We start from the raw sequence: 21,950 nt of genomic DNA, 5'->3' as shown, positions 1-21,950 counted from the left end.
TTCTCTGTCATGGGTGGATCAGTTCTCTTGGCACAGGGGCTGCAATTAAGGCTTTTAGCATTTGTGCACCCTGAGTAGCTGTGGCTCTGTTCTTGGACAAGCTCTGCATTCCTAGCACTGAAACCTCTCATCAGGCCAAAACATTGGCTTGGAGCAGCTCGAAATGGGAACTTTGTCACTCCACTCTGCAGCTCAGGAACTGCTTGTTTGGTTAGACTTGAAAAGCTGAAATGCTGGAGATATCTGAGCCCAGACTGCAGGGACATTAATTAGATTAAGCAGTCTGAGTCTGGCTCTTCAGAACTCCTCCTCTAGAGACCACAGGGATCCATGTAGATGAAAGGATGTGGTGTTGGTATCTTGCCTCACCATCTGAGTACTTTCCAGTAATAACAAACACTTACAATACTGACATTGCTGCTTAAAGCAAATCTGTAGAATTATAAGGCATGAGCAAATAACTGAGGACATAAATTAGAAAAAAAGAAAAAAGAAAAAAAAAAAAAAAGAGCCAAGAATCAATATTATCCAAAATGCTGATGAAACAGTACACCAGGCTCCTCTGCTCTGCAGTGAGGTGGGACCTAGAAGAGGACACAAAGCCTCTTTTTAGGGCTCTTGCTGATATTCAGCCCATGGCAGTAAGCAGGAAGATGCCCACAGCCATAGGGTAACAAGAAATGTGTTTTCTCCCTGTTTATTTGTTTTTATGGTATTCACTTGCCTTCCATGAACATCTGAACTGACCAAATACTCAGCCAAGTCTTGGTCATTCATTACATGGTGATTGCAGGAGTTTTGGTTGTAACCACAGATCCAGGAATGAGCTGGGAGTAACTCTGAGGGAAATGAGCTGCAGAAACACAATTTATGGGCAGCATGCAAACAGAAGGCAAATTCACAAACTGAGGTTTGTCTCAAAGGATGCCTGGCTGTCTGCAGCCATGATTTTGGGAGGGTTTCACAAATGCATTGGCAGCCCTCAGTCCAGGACATCACTGCCCACTGAAGCCCATCAGAAAGATGCTCTGTGAAAAGTCTGAGTATGAAACTGAAGAGGAGATTGAACCACTGCTACAGTGAAAGCTTTGCTGCTGCCACTCCAGGGTGTCTTTGACCAAGGTGAAAACTGCCACTCCCTGTGTTTTTCTGGCAGGAAGGAGCCAGGAGCCTCCCAGCACTGTGATCGCTTCAACTCCCGTCTGCGAGCTGAGTTTGCCCTCTGCTGTCAGCGGGATGAAGCGTTGGCTGCTCAGCCTGAGATGCGAGGGACCAGCAAGACCTGAGGAATCAGGATGGCTGCCCCCAGATTTCCAATAGTTAAACTTAAAACCGTGACACTCGAAAAAAGTGGCACCCACAAAAGTGGACAAGCCCTTCCTGAGGCTTCAGCACACATTTACTCTGTGTTCTCAAGCTTTTCTTTATAATCACAAAGACCAGAAACCCTTTTTGTGTTACATCTTAAATAAAAGCCAATATTCAGAACTAAGCTCCCTGCTCTTGAGATCAGGGCTTTCAGGTGTCACAGAAAGTGCTTCTGAGAACAGGACCAAAGGTGGGACGAGCCCACAGAAGAAAGTGTAAGGAGAGGTGTCCTGGGATGGCAAGAGGTGCCCTGCAATGAGGAAAGGTGCTCTGGGAGGAGGATTCAGATAGGTCTGGTATCTCCCTCTGCTCCATATTCTCTCTCCATCCCAGAACTGCAGAACTGCTTCCATCTGGGTTCCAGGCTGGTTGCTCTGCTCCTCTGCTGCCCTGCCCTCAGCCCTGCAGCCACCAGCCCTGGTGGTGGCAGAGCCAGGCTGCCAGACACCCTGGGAAGGACCCAAAGGCTTGTCAAGAAAGCTGCTGGCATCTTGCCACATGTTTGCAAGCTGAGATCAGGCTTCCAGGCTCCTCTTGATGATGTTTGTTTTCTCCTCTGTTCCTAGGAGTGTCTCCCTGTGCTGTTGCTACTGGTGCCCTGCAGAGAGGGGCTCAAACAAAGGTGAGGCAGTTGGATGGTGGTTGGGCTGCTGGGACTCTTCTGGCTGTTCTCCCACACCTCCCAGAGCTTGTGGACTGGTCAGGGACTGACCCGGTGCTTGTCCCAGAGGAATTTCAGAATTCCCAGCTGGTGCCAGGGAGCTGGGGCCTGTGGATAGCTCAGCCCAGGGAAGGAGAAGCGAATGGGATGTTCCATGCTGGTGCCTTTCTCACAGCTTCCTTTGGAATTGGCATCTGGGATTAACCACTGCAGCCCTCCCACAGCTCATCTCTAAAGTGCTTCTCTGGATGCTCTTGCACAGCTCCAAGTGGAGACTCAGTTCCATGCATGGCTGAGGCTTCAGCAGGTGAGTGCTCAGCAGGCAGGAGCTGGGGGGCTCAGGGAGGAGCTGACTCTCATTGCCTCGAGTCCCCATGCAAAGCTCCTGAGCTCCCAGGGCAGCTCCTCAGGGTGCTGGACATTTACCACCTGGGTTGTGTCCCTGTCTCTACCCAAGACTTCCTCACAAGGCTAAGAAAATGAATAACAGCAGGTAACGTGCAAATGTAAGTGATGAGGGGCTTTATGGGCAGATGTGAAAAAGCCTGAATAGGCATAAAAATGACCTAGGCTGCTCCCAAAGGGCAGCAGTGACATGTCCTTTGTGTGGTTGTTTCAGACAGGGATAGCAAGTAAGAAGATCCCTAGCACAGCTGGAAGATGGATAAGAGTTTGGCTCCAGGAGAATCAGACCTAGCTGGTATGTGGGCTGTTTTTTATAAGTTGCTGTTTTCCTCTGTAAGGTCACAGCAGAGGCTGGGATAACTTTATTTTAAACCAAAGACTTATTGGTTATTGAAGAACCTCAGTGCTCTGTTTAATCTGGATTGTGTGACTTCAGACACAATGGGGGGAACACTTTGAAGGGTGCTGAACAGGTTTGTAACTGGTTGTAGCAACACCAAAACTCCCATTTCATGCTACTTTGTAACAGAAATCTGCTCTGTCAGTCTCCTCAGCCTGAAATCATCAAGACCCAATTGCTACTGAATGTATGCAATAAACCCACACCAGGAGCTGCTCTGTAGCTGATGTGTTGCTTTGTTTTTTCTGTAAAAAAAGACATGAGCCATTCTTACTCCCAGAAGCAATCCTGTAGGATTTTATGTCACTGCTACTGAACAGGATTGAAATGGGAAAAGTCAGCTCAGCCTTTCTCAAACACTTGCAAACCTACCAGCTAATACTGGTGAGGATTTTGTTGACTGAGCACTAACACATCTCAGAGAGCTTTAGGTCTGACAGAACTAAACACACGTTACAAACAAGCTCCAGATAAAAGCAGTCCAGGCACAACTGCTCAGGAGCAGGTCTGTGTTTCAGACCTGTTCTGGTCTGGGTGTGAGGGGAAATAGTGAAGACACGTGTGAAGGGATGCTCAAACCTTTTATCTCCTTCTCCTGCAGATGTGGCTCTGGCTTGGAAGAGTCTTCAGAAGGCCAAAGCAGTGGTATGTGCAGGGAACTTTTGCTGTCACCTTTATTTTATTGTGCTCTGTCAGCTACCTGTGCTTTCCTGGATATAAGATAACTGAAAGCAACCAACCCATGCCATTTTGTTTGCTCTTCAGCAGTGAAAATATAACCTCTTTAATAATTAGCTAAGTGACAAAAAGAGGGTAAGAAGAAAAGCAAGGAATCTGACCAAATTTCATAACATTCTCCAAAATTAATGACAAGAACAGATGAAGGTTTTGGTTGCTTTTGGCTGAAGCCCTTAGCACAATAATTGCTGACACCCACTGAGCTGGGACAACCTCTGAAGCCTCCGTATCTTATTGGGAAACATAATAATGTTTAAATCAGGCACAGCAGCTGCAATTGTAGCAGTGAAATTACTTGGATGAATGCATAATATTATCCCAATCACAGAGTGTTACTGGCACAGTCAAGGCCTGACACTGGTGTCACTCTGCTGAAGTTGCTCTTGGCTGGGGTTCCTTCCAGTTAATGCTGGTTTTAAAAACACCAGAGCATCTCTGGTAAAAACCTGAGGCACAGATCCATACCACGTGTAAATAATGGAGAGAGGTGGTTTCATCTGTTATCTTCCCAGTCAGCTGCATTCTTTCCAACTGTAGGAAATAGCACATGGAACATGCTCAGGCATGCCAGTGTTTACAGAGTAACCAGGAGCTGCAAAATTAATCAAAGAAGCAGTGTATGCCAGCAAAAAGGCTACCAGGGAAAAAAAAAACACCAAAAAAAAAAAACATATGTCTCACTTCAAAAGAAAAATCTGCCTTTTCACAGCTACAACAGATTGAAAACAAATGTTATCATCAAACATGGAGTTGTGCCAAATCACAGGCAGCCAGAAGAAAGCTTTGGAATGAAAAAAGCTTTGGTGAGTTTTGAGGAACTGGGAAACTGCTGAGATGGGGGACTGCTTTGGTGCTGGAGGGATGGAAAGGTGACAGAAGATGATGGAAGGCTCTCCTTTGAATAAAGTGTATATTTTAATGAGCTATCTACTACTGTTCCCAGAATAATTTCACAATGCATGAGGAGTCACATTTTGCTGGAGAGAGCTCAGGCTAAAGATGCAGCATTAATACCCATCAGCTACACCAAAGTAAAAGTCACTTGTGCTTACCTCTGGGGTTTGCTATTCTTTCCCTAGAGCTAACTGAAGTGATGTAAATGCAGCATTTTGTTCATTTACCTTTTCAGGAAACACACAACGTGTTTAAAATCATCTCTATATATAAAGTAGGATGAGAAAAAAGCAGGAAAATTAACCAAATTCCACAAGACTTAAAAACTAACAGCATGAACAGACTTCACTTGTTTTTTTATTCTTGCATCTGCTGGAAATTTGTTTTTCAGATGGCTTATTGGCTGGGAACAGTTGAAGCTGCCAGCTTTTTATTTTTTGTGGATGCTGTTTCCTCCCTGAGCAGCAGGGCTTTGTATGATGCTCATGGAGATGGCTCCCTGCCTGAGCTCTGGTCTTGGTAACAAGGAGAGCAAGAGAACTGTGCTGAGCTGCTCTGTTATGAGCCTTGCTGGAGCTCGGGGGTTTGAACCTTTTTTTCTTGCTCCCAAGCCATCTGAACATGGAAAGGAAAAATGAGATGAATATTTGTCACTGGCTGGAGAGGACAGAGGCACAGTGTGACCTGGGGGAGCTCACAGCTACTGAAGGAGCTGGACACAGGGTGCTAAGGGTAGCAGGGGATACTGTGAGTAACCAAATACTCAGCCTCTCCTCAGCCCTGGGTGGCACAGAGTACACAGAGGTTTCTACACCAAAGAACAAGCTCTCACTTTGCCATCCCAGAGCTGCAACTTTGGCATCTTTATCAAATCAGTACCAGTGTCTTTAATGAGGATGAATAAAATTGTAGCCAGGTGTTCAAAGGGCCAGATTTGTCTGGGAAATAATCCCCAGTCAAATGAATTGTTTTAATGGAATGGTTCAAGAACCTTTTTGACATTTTGACGTTGGCATTATTTTACTACCCTGTAGATGGTGAGAGAAACAGAGATGAGACAGCTCTGGATGAGAAAAAGAGCAATGAGATCCCTTCAACCTGCAGGTAAATAATAACCTTAATGTGCAGCATTCAGGGGATGAGAGGCAAAAGTGCACAGAATGAGTTTTAAAATTCAGGGATGCAGGACTTCAGAATAAGTTTAGCACCTTACTATTTATTAGAAAAAAAGAAAAAGCCACCCAACAGTTTCATTGTCATAAATACTGACCAGCAAACCACTGGAACAGCCAACACCCTGACTTCGTCTCTGTGCCTATCTGCCCACACTTGTGATAACTCAGATCAGATCAGGGTTTGCTTTGCACTTTCCCAAGATTATCTTTGTTTGCCAAACTGCTGATAAGTGGCAAAATGCTGCTCCTGTGGAGACTCTGAGATCACCACTGGAACATGTTCTAGAAACAAAACTGTCATTCCTGTTAGCAGAACTCTTTAAGGTGTTCTACATACTTGGTTTTGTTTTTCTTTTTCTTAAGAAAGGGAAACTGTGCTGCTCTCAGCCCTGCTGGCTCCCAGACCAGCTTCCTCGAGGGCCCTGCTGTGAGCTCTGCCCCATCCAGAATGAGCCCTCTGTCCCCCAGGAGGGACCCTCCTTGGAGAGAGGCTGCAGATGGTGAAGGCACAGCTGGGACACGACCTCCTTCAAAGACCCTGGAGAGACCAAGAAGTGACAATTTCAAGGAGCAGGCAGATTCAAGAGGTTGCACAGTACAAAGGAAACAATCTCCCTGCTCTCTGCAGCCCCCACCTCACCCCTCAGCAGGGAGCAGCACCTTCCTTGCTGTCCCACGTGGCTGCTGGAGCAATGCTCCCATTCCTGAGGCTGTCCTGCTTCCCACATCCCACCTTTCGTCAGCCAGCAAGCCCAGTGATCAGAGGCTGGAAGAGCTGTGGAGAAAATCATCCCAAAAGAAGTTAGAGGAACTCAAGAAGAGAATCCAGGAGCAGAGGCTAAAGCAGCAAACAGCAGCTGAGGAGCAGAAGTCCCTGGTTCCTGCCTGTGCTGAGGAGCCACAGCAAAAAAGACCCTTGAAGAGAAAGGTGTGCAGAGTGGTGTCTGCTCCTCCTGCTCCCCCTCACAGAGGTCAGTAGCTGCCTGGCATCTACAGAGAAAGCCTGAATCTGTGCCCCCACACAGCTTCCACCCCACACTTTGTGCTTTGTTGCACACTTTGTTGCACACTTTGGTTTGTGCTGGGCAGCAACTCTGGGCATGTGATAAATTCATTTATTCCTGCAGCCCTTGGGGGAGCTGTAACCATCCCTGTGCTACACCCATCAGCCTGGTTACTGAATTTATTTCTCCACTGCATTTACTCCTCAGCACGCACAAAATTAGAGATTTCTTTCCCCAAAAGAGTGAAAAAAATTCTGCAAATCCGTTCCTTCCTCTTGTTTCCTCACACATTTTCCCTTTTGCCAGATATAAAGCATGAAATGGGAAACAGCAGCACAGTGGTGTGGAAAGTCATCAGAGGCATTTAAAGCAGGAATTGTGTAGTTCAGAGGCCTTGCAGGGGATTTAAGTTCATTCAGTGGAACTAGTGTGGATCCCAAAGCAAATATTATAGGATTTCCTTATCTTTATTCCTCTGCTGCTAAATTCAGGCTGTAGTACCATTCCTCTGCAGCTCTCTCTTCAGTGTGAAGGCTCCAATGAGGCTGCATGAGCTTGAGAGCAAGGGCACCCCATGGCTGGGGCTCTCAGCCTCCCCTCTTGGCCAACTTTTCAGCCACTGAGGATCACTGAGCAGATATTGGACAAGAACTGGACTGCAAGGCTGTACCTGCTGAATCTCACTGCTGTACCAGTATCAGCATTAATTCCCATTAATTGGGCACTGGGATCCCTGTCACACACACCAGTGACTCCTGCTTTGGTGTTCCAAGTGAATGGGACTGGGTTTGGGGTGCTGGTGGCAGCACTCATGCTTGTGTTCTGGTGTTAGCTGTGCACTAATCCTTCCCTGTGGTTCTTGTTTTGTTTGTTTGTTTGTTGTGGGTTTTTTTTCCCCTTTTGATTAAAGACCAAAGAAAAAGAAGCTCAGCACAGAGAACTGTAAGGCAAAGCCAGAAGAAGCCTCCACCCAAGTCCTCTGCTCTGGAGAGAGCAGTGACAGGTAAAGGTAAGGATGGGAAATTACACCAATTCATGAACAAATCTTGTGCACTCACCAAATCCTACAACCCACACTCAAGGAACAGGGCCTGCTGATACCAAGCAGGTAACAAGGAAACCACTGAGGGAACAGAAAAAAAAAAATCATTTGTTCAGAGGCAGAAGATGACCACTGGCAGCACAAAGCTGAATTTCTAGGTTAGGTGCTGGTGAACTGTGCTGAGATCCTTGGGATCCTTGGGGTATCAGGCTGGCCACCTGACTCCACTTTTTGTCACTGAAAAATAAGCCATATGGCCCAGGGGGGAAGAGCTGGCTGTCACTTGCTCAGTTCCATGTTTCCTAACGAGTTAAGAGTGCCACCAAAAGGCAGGAATTTCCTGGCCTGCAAAATAGGGACTGAATCAAAGTAGGGAAAAGTTGGATGAATTATCCCCAGCCTTACTACAAAGTCAACAGTGAGAACAGGAGTCCACTCACCAGTAATCAGGTTCCAGTATCTAAGTGCAGATTTAAGTTACTGGAGTAATTTGACTCATTTAATGCCATTTACAGAGGAAATGGTCTCAACTCAGACTTTTTGGGGAACAAGACAAGTAGTGGAAGTGCTGTGGGCACTGCTCACCCAGAGCAGTTGGATTTTACACCAGCCCAGGTACTAGATGAGTACAGAAAGAAAAACCCCCAAACTGTCTAATACTGTGCAGATGAAATGATGAACATGGTGGCACCTCGTGCTCTGCTACCTAAGTACTATTTAAAATGCATGAAATATACAATAATTTCCTTCTTTTTTTTTTTTTTTTTTTTTTTTGTTTTAATGGATTGTTTGAAAAATGGCTTGATCTCCCTCTGAGTGGGGGTCATAATAAGAGCATGGCACATGGAGCATTCATCATTGTAACTGCCAGTGTCATGGTGTCTTTATTGGCTATTAGTTTCTGTCAGTGAAAGAGCCAAGGCAGGGCTATGATGAGATGAATGAGGGGCAGGGGTCAGAGCTGGAGTACTCAGGAATTTGATGAATTATAAATTTGCTGTGGTTAACAAAAAATTAAGTCACCACGGCTATAAAATATTCATCTGTTCATAAGCAGAAAAGAAGAGGAGAATATTTAAATCCAAATATTTCCTTCTAGCAAGTGCTCTCATCAGGAATGCAGCCTGCTCGTGAACTTTAGCATAATAAACGCTGTGTAAATAATGTAAAAAATTTAATTGAAATTAGACAACATGGTGAAGCAAAGGTTGTTAGATATTCATATAAGCTGTCAGTTGTGTGCAGAGAAACTAAGACAGCATAAAAATAAATGCATCCTGCATTTTCGGTGCTGCAAAGCTGGAAAACAAAGTAAGACACCAAGGTGTCTCATTAAAAACACTGATGGATCTCAGCTGAGTCCAACAGATTTTGGCAATTCTATGCATGGTTCCTGGTGTCAGACCCCACACTGCACAGCTCTGGTGAAACATTCCTGTAGGCTGCCCAGCCGAGTCCAGGTGATTATAGAAAGTGACTTCAGCCACACACAGTGAAGTTCTTCCTTGTCTGAAAAACATAATTTCTTTTGTGACGTGACCCAGACAGAACTAGAAAGGTCTGAGTGAATTTGTTGACTAAGTAGAGAACTAAGTACTGAACCATGTCCTTGAGGCTGATACTGACTTAAGAGTAAAATCTTTTCTTAAAAAAAAAAAAAAAATTAAAAAAAATAAAAAAAAAAAAATAAAAAAAAAAAAGATGGAATAGTTTCACCAGGGGCAAATTTGGTGAAGAGGATTTCTCTGCTTTCTGCTGGAGAAGTGTTTGCAGTAAATACATAATTATGCCAGTGCAAGTATTGGTGTGCTGTGAATGCAGTCTGAAATGATGAAGTAAACCAGTGATAAATGTTGTCTATTACAGGACACCACCTATTAAGCAAGAATAATTTGTCTGTGCTGCATATTCCAGCATTTATTTTTGCATCATACATTGTCCCTCATCTTATGTCGTTCATTGATTCTTCCACACTGCATCCTGCTGATTCTCACCACTTTAAAAATGAGGTTTTTTTACTCTAGTGAGTCTGAAGTAATAACAAGGAAAGGAATATTTTTGTTATCACCCTCCCTCCAGTTCTCAAATCTGCTGGTTCCCAGTAAGTACCAGCAGTCTGCAGCTGCCATCATAGAAGAATGGTCCCAGGTTGGTGTCCAGACCTCCTCCTAGAGTTCTTGAGGACTCTGGGAGTCAATGGTTTCTGAGTAAAATTTGTAAGAACTGTGTCAAGTATTGAATGATAAAAATGGTAATGGTAAAGCCTTAGGAAATCATTGAATCTTCATGCATTGCCCTCATCTGAGCCAGGAACCAGCTCTCTTGTCAGTTGGTGAATAGGTTCCAGCAGAGTGCCAGCCTCCCAAGTGAGTGGAAACCTTTTTGTTATCAAAGTATCTTCAAGAGGTGTTTTCAGAGCTGCTTTGACTGAAGCTTCTTCCATCTCCCCATACCTTGAATGTGATTCCTGCAAACCACTATTTAAAAGATTTATAAGAGTTTAAAAATTCTGTCAAAGAACATGTGAGCATTTAATAATTAGACACAAATCCTCTGTTTTAGGTACAAAGCTACCTGGTGTTTCTGCATGGAGAGAAGGTCAGAAGTTAGCTAGAAAGTTGCTTGGTCCACCCCCTACATTTCCAAAGCTGAGGAGCACAGCTGAAGAACAGACCACAGCAAATACCTTTGGTACAGTTGCTCCTCTGCTTCACTAGTTTTGGCACACGAAAGATTTTATAAATTAAAATGAGTGAAATTAAGTCTAAGAGGTTTATGAGGTCAAAGGTATCACTGCCCATGTGTATTAAGTTCTGTTTATACTGGAAGGCCACAAACTACACATCAGTTGTACTATTGGCCACTGCAACTTCTAATTTCACACTTACAAATTTAGCTTCTGCCTAGAACATGACAGATTTTACAACAGATGTACAAGCCTGGGCTACACATGCAAATAGGCCTCAGAGCTATTAAAGGAAGCAGGTTCTGAGATGCACATGATTGATACAGGACTTGTTATGTCTCTTAAGTGATAACATCAATGTTTTTTTTCAAAATGCTTTCCACAGAACCTGTTAGAGGATTTGTAACCATCCCAGTGGTGGGAAATAACTTCAGAGAAAAGGGAAATGAACCTGTGGGGAAAAGCCCTGAATTCAAAAACTGTGTGGCTCCCTCCAGCAAAGCTGTTGAAGGGGGCAGCAGTGCACCAACCAAGGATGCAAAACAAATACTCAGGAACCTCCATTTGCAAAGCCAGGATCATCATGCACACAGACACACCAGGTTCCTACTAAATGCTGCAAAAACAGAGGTAGGAGTTCTGCAGCAATACCTAGGGATCCATTCTCCTTCACCTGGACCTCAGGCCATAACTCCCTCTGCCTTCAATGGGGTAAAGAGACAATTTGCATTAATGAAAGATGGAGCCAAGCCCAGCAGCTCAGGAAACTGCAGCAGAGGAAAAAACACATCACCTCAGAGACAGAAAGGCTCAAGCAGTCCTGCACAGAAAGGATCTGGGAAAGAAAACCTTAAGCACCCTTCAAAGAGGAAATTAAACATTAAAAAACCTCACCCCTACAGCCCTGAAATTGTTCAGGAATTTATGTATCGAAAGAATGAAGAAAGAAAGAAAAAAAGACTAGAAGAGAAAAAGTCTTTGGTTCAGGCCATGGAGGTGAGAAATAAGAGATTACAAGAAGTATACAGGAAACAGAAAGAAGCTATCAACAAAAAGCCATGTTCTGACCAGATGCACAAGCTCACTGAAGAAACAGCTTCTGCAAAAGGAAGTTCTCAATGTAAGCTTGAGCAGGTAAGTCATAAAGGAGTGGCAGACTGAAACCCCTCCACTCTTGATGAGTACAGCACCATGTAGGTGCTTCACACAAATGCTTTGATGTGTCAGAAAGTAAAAGGTTTATATGTAAAAATAGAGCAATTCTAATTATGGCAAGAACTGCTGGGCTCAGTAGTAAGATTAGAAGATTTGGCTTCAGGGCCAAAAGTCTGGAAATCTCCATTGCTTGAGCTGCAAGAACAGGTTTGGTGTTTGGCACATGAAGGTCTCTGAATGTCTGATTACAAGTGGAACAAAAGCCAAATATTACCCTTGTGGTGTTCAGCTATTTAGTGCTTACATTAATGGTCATTTCTGTTTCAGGAGCAAAGCAGTGGTGGAATCCTGGAGAGGAGTTTCATGGCCTGGGTGGACAAACCATGCACTCTGTTGAGTAAAGGTGACAGAGACAGGTACTGAGACATAAAAACTATCCTGGCAGGTACTCAGACATATAAAGCATCCTGGAAAGCCTCTTTCTCAGCACATGCTGCAAACTTTTCAGAGTACTCTGTTGTAAACTATAAAAAATAGAGCAAGGGACTGTCATACCTCACCTTAAAATCAGCCTCACTGCATCCTAATCCAGAGGGGTTACAGAACCTGGGAGCATCTGGGGGTGCTCTGAGCACAGAACACTAATTAATGCCCTTGCTATCCAGACTGAGGCAAACTTTTCAGCCTGCTTTTATGCTTTGTATTTTTAAGCAAGAATAATTCCTTGCCAGCCCCAGGCTGATTCTTCTCTGCATCTGTCAGCAGTTCATGCTCCAGCCTGAATCTGTCATTTGACAAATGTAGTTATAGACAAGGAAACCTTTTTCTTTTTGTGAAGCACTTCTGCTGAGGATACTGCTCTGTGCTTAAAGCTGCTGTTACTTGGTCTTTATAATGTCACATTCATTTCTCCTTTTTATTTAAGTAGGAATCAACTTCTAGAAACAGTTCAATCACCTAAAAAAAGAGTGGCATTAACTTCTCCAGCACCACTGGAGTCTGAATACTGGTTTCTCAGTCCTCTGAAATGTGAAGACTTGAAGGACTTCACCCCCCCAGCTCTCCATACATCTCCTCTGAGCTTTTCCCTTCCTAAGAAAGATGCAAAACCTTACTTCAAGGATTCAGTTTCTCCATACAGAAGTAAACAGGATCAAGTGAAAGCCATATATAACCTATCCAAGGAACTTGCAGAAAAGATTGAGAAGGCAACTAAGAGACTGAATGCAGCAAGGAGGGTTAAAGACTCTGCTGACAAAGCATCAACAGAGACAACTTTGGACTTTTCCAATTATTCTTTTTCTGTCCCAGAGCCTGAGACATCCGAGGCTGAGCAAGACAGGACAATGACTGTACAAATGCTTCTGGACACTCCAAGTCCTGATAGGACTCATGTATCATTGCATGGGGAATTTCAGGGACTGGGCAGGATTAGCCCTGAAGGACCAACAGCCCTGGACAGACAGAAGGAGATACCCACCACTGTGCCTGGTGAGAGCAGAAAGTTGCCACGGATCTCTCATAGTGCAGGAAAGAGGCATCTCAGCACTGGGGGGAACCTGAGCAACACATTGCAAGGTAAATCATTTTGGCACAATGCAACACTGAGACCCAGATGCCCCAGGCAGCCCAGGGACCCTCTGGCAGCAGCAAGTATCAGTGCCACTCCCTGTGCTGCTCAGCAGCTGCAGACCAGTAGGGCAGAACCCTGAAATTCCAGCAAATCTCCTCAGGTCAGGTTGCAAGAATATCAGCAAGGAGTGAATTGTCTTATAAGTCTGTTTGGTTAGCACTGAAAATTCTGTCAGTCCCCTGTGGGAGGAGGGGCAGGGCTGAAGTAGAAGACATCACAATAAGGACTAATGATCTAACTTGAGTAATATTCTAATTGCTTTCTTCTCTTATTGCACCAGTGAAACTACATGTCTTAATTTTATCTATGGCTTTGTCACTGATTTTGGACACAAAGTCAGTGCCTAGTCTTCCCCAGAGTTAAGAAAGCAGTTATAAGCCTAACCTCACATACTTAAAAATCTGTGGATAAGAAGAGCTATGTGGAAGTGAAGTGCTCACACATAAGTAGGCAGAGAATAGATGCCAAAGTTTGAGCTGTTTCATTTCTACAAAGAGCATATTTGTTAAATGCCTTCATTTGTCTTTTTAAAAGGTTTTGCTGTGAATGAGGGCTCCGAGGTGGACATAAGCCTATTGCATGAAAAGCCAATAACCAGGGCAGCCTTTCCATCTCACAGATTCCTTGCTAGAAGGTAAACAATTTGGATATATTATTCTCTGCTAAATGTGCCACACACACATGTAGTTAGAATAAATAGCACCAATTCAGCAAGGAGCCAGACTGCTCTTTACTTCTTACCCAGGGAATTGCCAAGTAGGCAGATTTTGACACAAGATGTACTGAGAGAGGGAACCACCTATGTGGAGAGAGCTGGAAGATCAATAGGAAAGGTTCAGCTGGGTTTTTTTGGAGAGATGGATCTCCCCTGCAGGAGCTGTGCCCTGGATGCAACCTCCCAGCAGCAGACTGGCAGCAGAGGAGGAGATTTCTCTCTCTGGGGGAGCTCAGCCTTCCCACCCCCAGGAGCAGGGGCAGCCCCAGGGACTCTGGGTCCCCCCAGCTGCAGGGGGATGGGGTTCTGCCCACCAGGGCTCACTGGCTGAGCCTCCCCAGCCCAGAGCACATCCCCCTGGCCACAGTCCCTGTCCTGGGCCTGTCCCTGTGCCTGGGCAGTGACATCCAGCTCCAATCTCCCTCCCCACCAGCTTATAAACCCCGTGGTGTTCTGACGTGTGGGGCTGGCAGAAGAGTGATTTGCTTATTTTGCTGAGCACCTGGTTACATCTGCACACATCTGCTTTTGGCAGAGGATTAAAGAGTGATTTAATGAACTGAACATTATAAATTAATTTTGAGTGGTTGTTTTCACTTGCTTGCCTGCAAAAGTGGGTGAAGAATTCTGATTACTGCAGCTGTCCAGGTTGTGTGTGTGTGTGTGGAGCAAAACCTTCACCCAGACACTGAGTTTCCTGGACCAGGACATATGTCAGAACATGGGGATGATTATGGCAAATAAGTTTTGAAGCAGGAAGCCTAGAAAAAAAAGATTACATTAATGCAGGTTGTTTTCAGCCTCAGCAGTAGTGACAGTGTGGGGACAATTTAAAGGAAAGGCCAGCCCATGTCTAACCCTTGTGCAGCCAGATGAGAAACTGTGATAGTAGGAGCTGGTGAACTGGGTCTGTGCTCTGACTTCCACTGTTGCTCCCAGTGAGAATGAGCAGGAATCCACAGTTGGCTACAAGAGTTTCTCCCTTCAAGAGTCCATCCAAACAAAGCCACCTGTTCAAAGGGTTCAGCCTCATTCACAAACACAAACCACCCAGCATTACAGAATCAGTGCTCTTGAACATGATCTTATCCACAGCCAGTTTCAACAGCAGAGTTTTATGTTTACATGTTTAATTACACCAGTGAGAACAGAGACTCATGTTCCTGCAGGAAATCCCCCAGGTGCCTCTTTCCATCAGAAACGTTCCCATTTCACACCCAGCTGCTCTGCAAGCCACAGGGGCTGAGGGAGGTTTGTTGCTAATGCAAATGTTTCACTGCTGGGAATTCTCCAGACTGCCAGAGAATGTGTATGAATTTCATCCTTACGTTGATCCAGTCACCTATACAAGAGGCTTTCTGTAACGTTCTGCATCTCCTGAGAGTCAGAAAGATTGTGACAATGCTTTCACCACAAGTTCAGTGCCTGGGCTGCCTCCTGGGCCAGGGCAGGGCAGCAGCTCTGATGCAGGCCTAATGCTCTGCCCCTTGCTGCAGATCCAACAGTGCTTTCTGTTAGCCAGTACAAACCTTGTGTCATTCCAGTATTTTCTGTAGAATCTGCATTGCATTCCACTGATGCTGGCCAGAGCCCTCCCAGGAGCCAGGCAGGGCTGCATACAGACCTTGACGTTTTCTCTTTCCAAACAGAAGTTCTCAAGAGGCAAAACAACTCAGTGGCATTGACTAAAAACCTAACACGACACAAAGGCAGAAACAATACTCAGCACAGTTGCTGACAAATATTAGAACTGCTTTTAAAGAAATCCCTATTGCCTCTTCTCTCCTTTTTTCATCCACCTTTGCTCCCACTTGCTGAAGACTACATACAAGATGCATTAGTGGAAGCTGTTGTAATCGTTTTAGCAGTTTCTGGGTCAGGAAAAAGAAAGAAAAGCTTATTAATGAGAAAAATGAAATGAGATTTCTCTAAGCTGATTGCTGATAAAAAACCCACAAACTTCCACATTCATCTTTCTGCATAAAAAAGAAAGCATCTGGCACAATTTCAGTGGGTCTCAGTGTCTCTGTGTGTGTTTCAGCTGTGGCTTGATCAGTAAATGGACATTTTCACACCTTTCTTCCTAATCTTTTTTGTTAAGATCAGATAGTTACAGACTAAACCAACGTAAAAACAGTTGAGATCTTCGTCAGGACTGTGGGACCTGATGCTGACATTGTTTTGGAATATTAAAGCCTGTATAGCAAATCTTAGCTGGGCCATAGCCATGCTCAGCACTTGTCCCAGAAATGCTGGAACAGAGATCAGTACTTCATGTTTTTAAAAACATTTCAGATAACTTTGCCAAGGTTCAGAGCTAGATTGTGCAACCAAGTCCTAACAATGGCACAGATTGTACAATGCAGCCCTCATAAATTAAGCTTCAAAGCTACAAGTTTGTTGGTTTTATTTGCCTCCAGGCTGAAAAACATCCAGCTCTTTCAGAGCAGTGTTTAGAGTAGGTAAAGACAAGTGTTGTTAACTTCCCTGACAGCAGCAAGGGACAAGGAAGAGGGTTGGATACGTTGGCAGGTATGACTTTTCCATGAGTCTTTTGTTTCTATTTAACAAAATCTAATAACTGATAGCTCTGTTAAAATGAAATACCCATTTTTTTGTTCAAAAGATTGCTTATACACAGGCGTGATCTCAAAAACTGAGTAATTGTTGTTGCCTTGACACAGTCTGCAGAGAGATCTCTCAGCCCAGAGGAATCACTGCCAGCCTGAGACTATTTTGAAAGTTCCAAATCCAGAGGAAATCGCCAACCAGGCTCCCAGAGAGAGCCCAAGGACACCAGATGGCCTCGGGTCACAGCCTCCTGCTGCTCTGAGCCCTGGAGCTGAGACTCACCACGGCTTTGAGCAGGACTTTGGTAAGGTGGCATCTCCCAGAGCTGAGGATTACTCAGGGCCCTCCCAAGGTACCTCTTAACCTATTGCAAAAGAAAGAACAGCCCACAGAACATCTTAAGCACCTTGCAGCTTCAACTGAAGGTCTCAAGGAGCCTTGTAATTTATTCTTCATAATTACCACATCAGATAAATGTGAGATGTTGTCCTACTTAGGCAGCAAGAGACAGCAAGGCGTTTACAGGGGTTGACAAAGGGTGCAGACTGGAGGGAGAGATCTGCTCAGGGATCCTGCAGGGCTGAGCAAGACAAGGGTGATGTGCAGGGCATCTCCAGGTCTGCTCAGAACAAAAGTTTGCATAGGAACAAGGGAAAGTTCGTGACTGAAAGGGTTAAACAGCAAACAGTAGCACGCAGGCCACTCTGTCTGAAGAGATCTCTGCTGGCTTCCACCAAACAGTAGCAGATGGTGCATTGTTTTAAGGGCTTTCCCCAGACAAAAGAACAAGATCAGATAACCTTTCCTCAAAGAGGGTACTCACAAAAAGCCTCTGCTCTTATTAAGGTTTCTTCATTGTTTTCCCCACAAAATTTTATACCTAATATTGGATTTTGAGGTGGTAGAGAAGCCAGCATTGTTTGCAATGCTTCTCTCCCTCCCCAGGGACTAGGAGGGCATCTTGCACGATGGGACAGTGGGTCTGTTGTCTGAAGTGTTTACCATAAGCAAAAGACGTTGTATTTATTTAATAACTAAGAGCCCCAATTCTGGAAGCTCTCTGGCAAAAAGACCCTGCCATCCACTGCTCACCACCTGAACAATAGGAACTGCTGCCTGGTGTCTGTCAGGAGAAACCTTCACCTTCCCTGAGCATTGGCAGGAGCTGACAGCATTTGGGTGAACTCAAGCCCAAGATGTGACTGTAAGGCAGTAGCCCAGCCCCGGGCCATGTTGCTGCAGATGAGGCACGGAACTGTCATTCTGAGGACAATGTGGTGTTGAAATATGGGTCACAAGTGGATCTGTTTAGCACCCATAGCAGGAAAGGGGCATTCAGATGCAAGGCTGCATTGTCTGCTACAGCATCGCACCAGCAGTTGACTCTGTTCTCTTTCACAGAACACAGAAGTCACCCTGGATGCAGCATAATGATGGGGAATTGTACAACTGCTACAAAATACAAATATTTACCTCTGAAAGATACATGTGGTACCTAAGTGGTAATTGCTATGCAAAGACACCAGAAATGAGGCAACTAGGGGATTAAAAAAAAAAAAACAAAAAAAAAAACATTTTGCCTGTGCCCCTTCCTACAGCCTTGCGATTGGACTATGAGCCTGATTGGACTAAATGACCCTGAAAGCTCATTTCATTGGGCCACACTCTTAGGTTTTCTCTTCCTTTCTGTGTATTTAAGACACAACAAGGTTTACGGTGAAATTCATTGTTTAAAAAGTGTATTCTAAATGTTGAAGCTTAAGCCTAGCTACTGGTTTAAAGTAAGTGGTATTAGGAAAGCAAAGGGCACACTGTCCATTATACTTAAAATGCAGAATTTTAACCTGGATTACAAAGCAAATATATTCATGTGCAACGTCTTCCCCTTAAACTGCTGATAGACGTATTTTCTCAGGTCACTAGAGGGAGCTGCCTTCTTGCTTGTGGCCGTGGGAGAAAGGCTGAAATGAGTGGAATCAGCTGAGAGCATGGTTTCAGCTAATTGTCCTCTGATAGTTTTGAGATAAGACAGCTTTTCATGTTTTGCTTCAAAATCCTACACTGCCTTTTGCATTTTACAAAGCTTTTGTCTGGTGAGGGTTCGGTGAGCTCCACCAGCAGCCCCCAAACCTCTCTCAAGTCCTCTGCAGGGATGGCAAGGCTGAAGCACTTCATGCTGCTGGACTCTGACAGGCAGCACCAGAACTGCTCTCGAGGATTGCTCCCACTGCCTTTGACACCAGGTTTCTCCCCTCTGAACGAGTTCTTTTCCATACCCACAAGGACTGGATTTGCAGCACTCAGTAGCTGGCTGATAAATCATTCTGGTACCCAGAATCCCTGGGCTGAGGGAATTCAGGATAATTGGTGAGCAGTAGAGGGAACATTCAGTGGAAATTCAGGGTTCTGCTTAGGTCCAGATTCAGGCCCAGCTGAGTCCTGCAGCAAGATTTCCTCAGCTGCTCTGGATGTGACACAGCACACGTGGAAGGGACAGCAGCAGGGTGAGGTATTGCCATGTGCTGCAACATCTGGCTGGAAGCTGAACCCTGGCCAACCCTCCACAAGGGGGGATTTAGCTACGGACACAAAACACAGAGGACAGGAGCAGCACTGGTTACATTAATCCCCTTGTTTAGCAAGCAGCTACTCTTCAGTGGCAAGTAGGATGCCAGATGTACATCAAACAGACCAGTTCCTTCTGTGTCTGTTACACCATTCCACAGCAGCCTTCCAGGACTCTTTACTCCCCATCTTCTTACACATTTAGGTAATAATGTAGTCAAAGTTGTGCTTGCATCTAAAGTTGCAAGTATGGTTTTTTTGTAATCACTGGTTTGGACTGATTGCTGATGTGGGCAGAAGAAGAAAAAGCTGTCCTTGAGTAAAGCAGCAGTAAGTGCTTCTGCCTAGCTTCAAGTGATTAGAAAAATGAGACTTTTAGGCTGGCTTTTTAAATTATGTGTCACAGAGATTCTACAGGGCTTTACCAGGATTCTGCAGGTGCAGCGGAAAGTGATTTAATAAATAGCCTTTTTTTTTAAAGACTGAGTATATGTACATTGAAGCTATCTGGGTATGCAGTAAAATGCCATTCATCAAAACATGAGAGGATGTGAAGTTAAGCCAGATGGTATTTTCTTTAATGCAGGATGCTGCAATGCAAGAAATGCATCTGGAAATAGCCACAATTAGGTAAATTATGTTCAAAAGGAGTGAAAACAGATAAAAATAATCTTTTTAATCACTTTTATATCAGTACCATTGGTCAGGCTTTGAGCAGAACAATAATGTTGTTTAGCTTGAGGCACAAATTGAAAATACTGTCCACTTTTAAACTACATCCTACAAGATCCCAGTATTTCAGAGGGGCCCAGATAATAGTATTACAAGCCACACAGACAACTTAGCATCAATAAAATAACAGGTACATATTTTACAAATAGAATTATCTTAGTTAGAATTGAAGGAGGCTTCCTCTTCTGCCTTTTGGAAGTCTGGGTACCCACTGAAGAAATGTTCATTTGTCTTTTCTCTATTACATTGCTCAAAATCTGTGATAAAACTTCCCTGTAAAAAACAGCAGTTCTTTTGACCACAGGATTTTCCTAAATGTACAACTTCACACAGTTATCTATCCTAAATACAAGAAATAAAGTGCCTGAATCAGTCCTCCAAATTAGAAAGATTAGGGTAAACCCAAAACTCTTTCCAAAAGGATTACCTCCATACTGGGCATGTGATTTCTAGGTATTTCACTATGATTTTTGCCTTTCCCAACAACTCTCCAGAGTCAGGAGATAAGCACTACTGAAATAAAATAGGAGATTTTCATCCAGTCTCTTGGTTCTGAAAAGTAGAGGGTTAAGAAAAGCCTCCTACAGTAACACTGTAAGAGGAAAGTGCAATTTGCAATTTGAATCAATCTGTTTATAAAAACACAGCAGCATTCTAATAGAAAATCTGCATCAGGACTGAAGCATTAACATTTTATTTCACTCACATCCATGTAAACACAAAAAGCACCCTGGCATGCAAAGCAGCTCACATCTCTGGTCCTTCCTTATTGAAGAACCTTCAGTATTTAAAGCAGAAACAAACCTTGCATGTTGTGGGCTTAGCCTGAGGTGTGAGGTAATTTGGGTTCAGACAATCTGGGTAGGGATAGAGGTTTTATCTCCAGTTTCCCAGTCCAACCTATTTCTATTTATGACCCACACTTCCAATTCATTTATGCCTCTGGTTGCTGTGCCAGTGGCACAGCACAGAGTAAACACACAACCTGTTTGCATAAGCTCAGCAATTCATCTGAGGAGCTCAAAGCAGCCAAGAACAGATCACTGGTAAACATTACCTCACCTATACTGTAAAAGACAGACAGGAGAGTTACAATAAAGAAGCAGCAGTGAAATTAGAGTGCCTGGAACAAGAATTGGTTTTCTCACTTATAAGCAAAAGCTTTTTTTCATGGGCTTGTCTTGCTGTGACAAAAATCAAGGCTGCACCCCCTGAGCAGGGAGAAAAGGGTCTGATCCTGTTGGTGTAGTAAGAACAAGCATGGGAGTAACCCACACTCTGGACTCTGGGCTTAAAATGGGAATTTCTCTCCAGCCTTTCTCCTTAGAATCCTAGAACTGGCTGGGTTGGAAGGGACGTCAGAGCTCATCAAGTCCAACCCTTGCTCCACTCCCCCCGTGGTTCCCAGCCCATGGCACTGAGTGCCACATCCAGGCTCTTTTGAAATATCTCCAGGGATGGAGAATCCACCCCTTCCCTGGGCAGCCCATTCCAATGCCTGAGCACCCTCTCAGTAAAGAAAGTCTTTCCTTCCTAACACAGGTCCTCTTGAGCCCCACCTCTTCCCCTCTCCCCAGTACCTGTAGGACTTCATGCTCACAGTCACTGATAAGATGTGGGTAAGGACGTTTTCCTGCTTCAGACAGGGTAGAAGTAAATGTATGCAGAGGAGTTATTCCAGCAATAGAGGCAGATGTCAGATTTGGGAGGCTTCCAAAATAGGCCCAGAGAGGATTCAAAGGAAAATGCAGCTAGAAACAATGTGCACATCCCCCCTGTTAAGTGGATTTTTAAAATTTTTTCTTCAATTAAGAAATGGTGACTGCTATCATCGATTTCCTAAGTTTCTGCAGGAGAGGGAGACCCTAGCTGCAGAGAACTGGAAGAAAAACACAGGAGCCATTTGGACAATTTGAGGCAAACTTCCCTCCTGCTGGCTCACAGACTGAAGGTACAATAAGTAACCTATGCACCAAGCAAAGAGCAGGCTTGGTTCTGCTATCCCAGGTGCAAAGGTGCCAACTATCCCTGGATTCAGGTGTGTCTAGGCTATAATCAGTTGGCATCAGCTGACTACATCAGGCTTATCAACTCCTTCCAGCAATAAGGGATGGATGCCAAACTTAACTGGCTGTTTGGAGATCTAACACTAGTGGGCAAAAACGCATTGCTGTGCTGCAGCTGGAGTGAGCAGCTGAGGGCAGCA

At 44.5% G+C, this 21,950-nt stretch overlaps 1 protein-coding gene across 10 annotated transcripts in view; it reads left to right on the top strand.

The window, feature by feature from the left end:
- The first annotated feature begins 1,795 nt into the window (after window positions 1-1,795).
- Window positions 1,796-21,950, top strand: part of CCDC187 (coiled-coil domain containing 187) — a 35,388-nt gene continuing 15,233 nt past the window's right edge. For 4 of the 10 annotated variants that reach the window (XM_071766584.1, XM_071766588.1, XM_071766585.1 and 1 more), the window contains exons 1-14: window positions 1,997-2,336; window positions 2,649-2,729; window positions 3,436-3,479; window positions 4,282-4,375; window positions 5,501-5,570; window positions 6,005-6,612; window positions 7,556-7,654; window positions 10,250-10,378; window positions 10,759-11,507; window positions 11,856-11,944; window positions 12,454-13,106; window positions 13,696-13,795; window positions 16,561-16,751; window positions 21,589-21,695. In XM_071766584.1, the coding sequence (XP_071622685.1) occupies window positions 2,690-2,729; window positions 3,436-3,479; window positions 4,282-4,375; window positions 5,501-5,570; window positions 6,005-6,612; window positions 7,556-7,654; window positions 10,250-10,378; window positions 10,759-11,507; window positions 11,856-11,944; window positions 12,454-13,106; window positions 13,696-13,795; window positions 16,561-16,751; window positions 21,589-21,695 (2,973 nt within the window). In that variant the 5' untranslated portion in view covers window positions 1,997-2,336; window positions 2,649-2,689. The other 6 variants (XM_071766579.1, XM_071766581.1, XM_071766580.1 and 3 more) reach the window with 6 other exon arrangements.

The sequence above is a fragment of the Heliangelus exortis genome, chromosome 22 (genome assembly GCF_036169615.1).
Source record: "Heliangelus exortis chromosome 22, bHelExo1.hap1, whole genome shotgun sequence".
Taxonomy (NCBI): domain Eukaryota; kingdom Metazoa; phylum Chordata; class Aves; order Apodiformes; family Trochilidae; genus Heliangelus; species Heliangelus exortis.
Note: the sequence above shows the minus strand (reverse complement) of the source record. Positions and strands in the feature narration are given on the sequence as shown.